This window comes from Cyprinodon variegatus, unplaced genomic scaffold (assembly GCF_000732505.1).
Source record: "Cyprinodon variegatus isolate N-32 unplaced genomic scaffold, C_variegatus-1.0 Scaffold1174, whole genome shotgun sequence".
Taxonomy (NCBI): domain Eukaryota; kingdom Metazoa; phylum Chordata; class Actinopteri; order Cyprinodontiformes; family Cyprinodontidae; genus Cyprinodon; species Cyprinodon variegatus.
Genome location: NW_015151627.1, coordinates 212,553 through 218,193, shown reverse-complemented (window position 1 = coordinate 218,193; position 5,641 = coordinate 212,553). Strand labels below are relative to the sequence as shown.

General features: G+C 41.6%; 1 protein-coding gene across 1 annotated transcript in view; it reads right to left on the bottom strand.

Moving 5' to 3' along the window:
- Window positions 1-5,641, bottom strand: part of vps37b (vacuolar protein sorting 37 homolog B (S. cerevisiae)) — a 27,289-nt gene that overhangs the window by 2,430 nt on the left and 19,218 nt on the right. The window contains exon 3 of the mRNA XM_015401024.1: window positions 1,781-1,863. Within this exon, the coding sequence (XP_015256510.1) occupies window positions 1,781-1,863 (83 nt within the window). The remainder of the gene's footprint in view (window positions 1-1,780; window positions 1,864-5,641) is intronic.

Below are 5,641 nucleotides of genomic sequence, written 5' to 3'. Positions count from 1 at the left end.
TGTCTCATGTTTCCCACTGGTACCTACCTTTTCCGGTAGGTTCATGTAATTGTGTTTTCCTTAATGTAGTTGCGCCTTTTAGATTTGTAGTTGCAGTTTGCACTTCAGGGCCACCGTACGAAACGCTTCAGAATGTACGGAAGCTGAGGGTGGTCAAACTCGACTGTTTTTCCTCTTTGCCCTCGAGATAACGAGATAACTATCTCGTTATCAGGAGAAAACAGTTATTGATTTCTTGAGATAATGAGATGATCAACCTGTCAGAGAAATGAGGCTGACCATCAGCCCTGGATTCCCAGTCCATCCACGCCTGCGGGGCCGTATTTGTGGGGTCGCGGTACGGCATGTTTTTTATGAAATCTTTAATCTGGACTCATTTTGGGAGTTAATGCATCTTATACCCGTTACAGGTGGAACACTGGGGCTGTTCAGAAAACACCCGGCGCCAAGCGCACCAGAGGCGTAGATCTAATTGCTTATGAATCAGAAGTGGAAGCATGTCAACCCAACGTCGTCGTCTCGTTATCTATGGGTTAAACTCAGGATTATTTACAGAGTTACACACAGGCTGCCATGACTAATAAATCCTCTCCCGCTGTTGTGGGCTTGAAAGATGGAATCAGTTTTAACACACAATCATCTCACTATGACGAGAAAACGGCTTTCGTTATTTTATCAATTTATTATCTTTGGATAATGAGAAAATTATTTCGTTTTCTGGAGAAAACCACCGCGAAAAAGTACCTGAGGGACACGACCGCTCTGGGCTTCCGTAATGACCAACCCGTCACTACTTTACATTTCATAAAAATCTCTGGAAAATAGATATAAATGGGACAAAGATGTCAAAGAGAGAAACCAGCCTCTCATTTAACCCAGGAAATAATTCAGGGACGTCAGAGCTGTAGTGTATGGAGGACCAACTCTGCCATATTTAAAAATAAAAACAGAAATAAATAAATGCTCAATAAATATATAAGCATACAATTAATTGCGAACAAAAATAAAACAAATAAATGTAAGTAGAAATTAAATTATACAGTGAGACATAAATGTATATAACTCTTAATTAGCTTCTTTATTTATTTGCCTTTGTAATATTTATCTTATTTATTTTTTTGTCCTTTATATATATATATTTTTTTACATTTCCTTATGCATTTCTGCCTCATTATGCAAATGCTTATATTTATTTATTTCTGTATTTATTTCTAAATATGGCAGAGTTGGTCCTCCATAGAGGGAACGCTGCCTTCCTCTAAGGTCACACCATGTTTGTTGGCACAACAGTGAATCTTCAATGACGACACAGACTTAATTTTCTTTAAAGAGATTTCAAAAGACTGAACCTGCCAACTTTGACATCAACAAGTTTCAGGAATAAATAAAGCTTTAGGATTTTAATCTAAAAAAGAAAAAAACTATACAAAATAAACATAATTAGTTCTTATATAAAAAAATAATAATTTACACAGAGCAGAGGTCTGTATCCAAAATAAAGCCGTCCATCCTGGATTAACCACATTCCTCTACCACCAGGGGGCGCCCTGCTTCCGTTTAGGAAACAAACTTCTTATCATCCCAAACAATTTAGATGAGAGATTTAAAAAGGTAAAATGTGCAGATGATTAAAATATTCAGCCTTACATAGAAAGTATGACTCCCATTTCTAAACCGATTTGATCGTTGCAGATGTTCCAGAGGTGGAAGGAAACAGAAAGGAGTGGAGGGGAAGGCAGGTGGATGAGGTCATCCATGGAGGGAGCTGCAGAAGGCTTACCTCCGTCTCTTCCTCTATTTTGGCTCCTTCTGTCTGCAGCAGGGCCAGCAGCGTGTCCAGGGAGGAGTTTCCTGACTTATGGTCTGTTAAAGGAGAAGGGAAATGAAAGAAGGAAATGTTAAGATTCTGCTTTAACGGACAAAAACGGAAAATATGCTGCTGAAGATTCTCAGTCATCCAGGTCATAGTCATTCCAAAAAACAAATAAAAAATTTAAAAATCAATTCACTGGACTTTGTTTCCAAGTTTGAAGACGTTTCTCTTCCATCCAGGAAGATTTTTCAATTCAAAATGTCAGAAATAGCGTTTAGTTCCAGGTTTTATCCAGCAGCCCAACAAAGCCTGGTTTTAGTTTAGAAAACATGCAAATAGAAACGGATGACGGGTCCCCCCCTTTGGAATGGGGGTCTTTTGGCTTCTTTGTTAGCCTGCAATGCCCCATACCTGTCTATGTCTCTGAAAGGAAGGTTGAACAAATTAAAGCGGGAAGGGATTAACTCAGATTTCAGCTGACAAAAACCTACAATGAAGCAATTGAATTAATCCCTTCCTGCTATCATCTATTCAGCCCCTAACAACCCCCCCTTTCAGAGACATAGACAGGTATGGGGCATTGCAGGCTAACACAAAAGCCAAAACGACCCCCATTCCAAAGTGGTGGACCAGTTCTTCCGTTTCTATTTCCATGTTTTGTTTGGGCTGCTGGATAAAACCTGGAACTAAACGCCTTTTTCTGACATTTTTAATTGAAAAATCTTCCTGGATGGGAAGAGAAACGTCTTCAAACTTGTAAACAAAGTCCAGTGGATTGATTTTTTACTTTTTTTGGAAAGATGGGAAATGTTTAACGTGTCCGCCTGAAGAGGTCTGGACACCTGGACTGTAGGAGTGATATATATGGGTTTTCTGTTTCCTTGAGAGCGTAATATAATTTGTTTTTGTACTAACGAACTCTCGGTGCCATGCTCTGGCCATGATGTAATAATGTTTTTGGTTTTGGCTGTCCACGAGCCCTGGGTGGTTTCGGGGGATATTTTGGTTTCTGTAATCATGCGCTCCAGGCGTGAGAGGGAGCGATCACTTTTCCTGATTGGGTGAAAGATTTTCCTTTGAAGTTTGGCATAAATGGCGGGTGGCGGTTGGCACTGGCAGAGTCTGCTAGGGTTGCTACGGACGCCTAGCTGCGCGGGTTGCTGGTTTGGGGCCGACTGGCTCTCCGATCCTTGTGTCACGGTAGAGGGACAATATAATTTGTATTCAGCACCGTGCCTTGATTGATGTGCTTGCTTTGCTGTGTTCTGTGGCCGAATAAAACGACACATTTTACTTTCGCAGAAACCGTGTGTGTATCTGTATGTCATCTTTATTACAGACTCATCCCGAACCTGCCTAAATTTCATAATACAAGGAGGAACCTAAAGAACTACAGGCACCGAGAAACGCATCATGACTAATTAATTCATCAGAAGGGGGAAAAAAGGAGTTGAAGCTATAAAATCTGCTGTGTTGCAACAAATCCACTGTAGCGCCACCTAAAGGACTGGAGTGAGAATTTAGCGCGTTACTCTTGTAGTTGAGCATCTCTGCAATTTGAAAACTGTTTTATTAAATAGTGTTTTTATTCCAGATGTAGTTTATTGCCCAGCCCTGTTTTAGTTCCTGCTGTGTTTGCGTTCAGGTCTGAAAGTCAACACCAGCTGCAGCGGGAAGCGTTCAAACACAACAAAGGGACAAATGACTCAGCAGTGATCAGCAAACTTACAGGAAATTCCTTCAAATCCGTTGTTACATAGCAGCCTCCAGTCAAACCTGATTGGCGGTTCTTGCCAAACTCCACAATAAACATGCTGAGCAAAGACTGGATCTGTTTTCAGTAATAAACGGTTTAAACAGGAGCTGCAGAATCTAAACCGCACTGAAGATCTCCATCAGCAGGAGAGGGAGGGATTAAAACCAAGGAAAACTACCAAGTCTTATGTTGACATACTGGTTTGGTTTAGCTCCACCCCCTTATTTGAATACAGTGGAACGGCTCCACAGGATGGAGCATCAGCAGACGCCGGCTTTGCTCCAAGCAAAGGGAGAAAAGATGAAGATCAGAGGTCAGCAGCATGGGGGCCTCCAGCCCTAGAGGTGTTAGGAGGTACTGCAGGGTACTGATGTTAGCTAATGGTCCACAACATGAGAAGCTGCTGCAGAGGTTTGCTTCAGGGCAAACCAGCAGGTGGCAGTAGTGTTCTTTGACAAACATGGATGCCTCCAGTAAAGCACATTCACATGAAAATTACTCTGAATTAAAAACATTTATTGAACAGGGTGGAAATAATTTCTTATTTAAAGTACTTTAGGAAGTTTGAATTCTGAATACGAGTGGACTTCTCCTTTAAACTTTTTCCTTGCCTCAGCCACGAAGTCCAGTAGAGCAAAATCTCCATGACGATATAAGAACCTGCGGCCGTAAAGCGACGCGTTCTTCCAGGTCACATGACCTGGCCAGTGACGGTGCGTCTTCCAACTTACATAATTGGTATTTGAAGAGGAGAGCCCCGCTGGCAGCACTGATAGTGTCAAGCGTTGTTTATTGGCCTGAGGAATCAGTTAAAGTCGTTTACGTCAAACTCTTTATGTCACAAAGTCTGCGGTGTGCCTTTAAATTTCATCTTTATAAAAGAACAGAAGCAAACACTTGTTATAAATCACATTGCGTTTGTTATGATCTCTCAGCGTAAAGACTGCTAACATACGACTATTAGGTCAAATAAAAATGACCTAAAAATGATTAAAGCATAAATATGAGGTCATAATATAAAGTCTACAAAAGGAAAAATGCAAATACTGAGAATAAAGAGGTAATAATAGGAGATTGAAATAAATAAAATACTCCGGGCTAAACTAATGAAGCTTGATTTCCTCATATGACTTAACTCTCATTAGGTTTTTCCAGCAATTTCATTTTCATAAATAACGAAATACTTGTTCCATAAGAAGCAGAGAACATGAGGTTAAAAGGTTTTCAGTGCGCCGGTTGTTCTTCTGAGACGTAACGACTGTAAATCCATCAAAGCAGAACTCTGCTTATTGCTAAATATAGAAATAACATCATGTCTCTTCTGTAAGAAAGCAAACAATGAAGCAGCAGTTAACCAGCCTGCAGAACTGGCTTAGAGTGACTGAGCACTTAGTCACAGCGATGGAGAACAGCGGCGGTAAGAGGAGCTGAGCTTTACTAAGCTGGGTTTGGTTTCAGGTTCACTGGTTGCCTTTAAAATGTGAGCAAAGGAGGCGGTTTCTGTCAGCAGGGGTGGGGGGGCTACTGTATGCTTAACCTTTCTGGGTCAAACTGCTACTTTCCTTCAGCTCCAAACAGCTGCTGAGCAGATCAACAACTGGGGCGGCGGTGGTGGGGCGACAGTGGGTAACCTACATTCTGAGGCGCCATCGCGTGCCGTCACCAGACCCACACAGGTCTGCATCAGTCTGCTCAACGCGCTGAAGGCGTCGTTTTTAATCTCTGATCCGATATTTTCCCATGCCACACTGACTGCGTATAGAGTAGCTCAGACTAGGCAGGATGAGATCATTTTCACACACATTAAAACTATTTACCACATTTGACACGGACAGATTATGAAACTAAAATAAATAAAAAGCTACAGGTGCATTCTATAAAGCATACATCTCCATAGTGGGTCCTGGAGGGCCGCTGTCCTGCAGGTTTTAGAGATTTCCCTGCTTTAGCGCGGCTCTAAAACCTGCAGGACAGCCGCCCTCCAGGACCCACTATGGAGATGTATGCTTTATAGAATGCACCTGTAGCTTTTTATTTATTTTAGTTTCATAATCTGTCCGTGTCAAATGTGG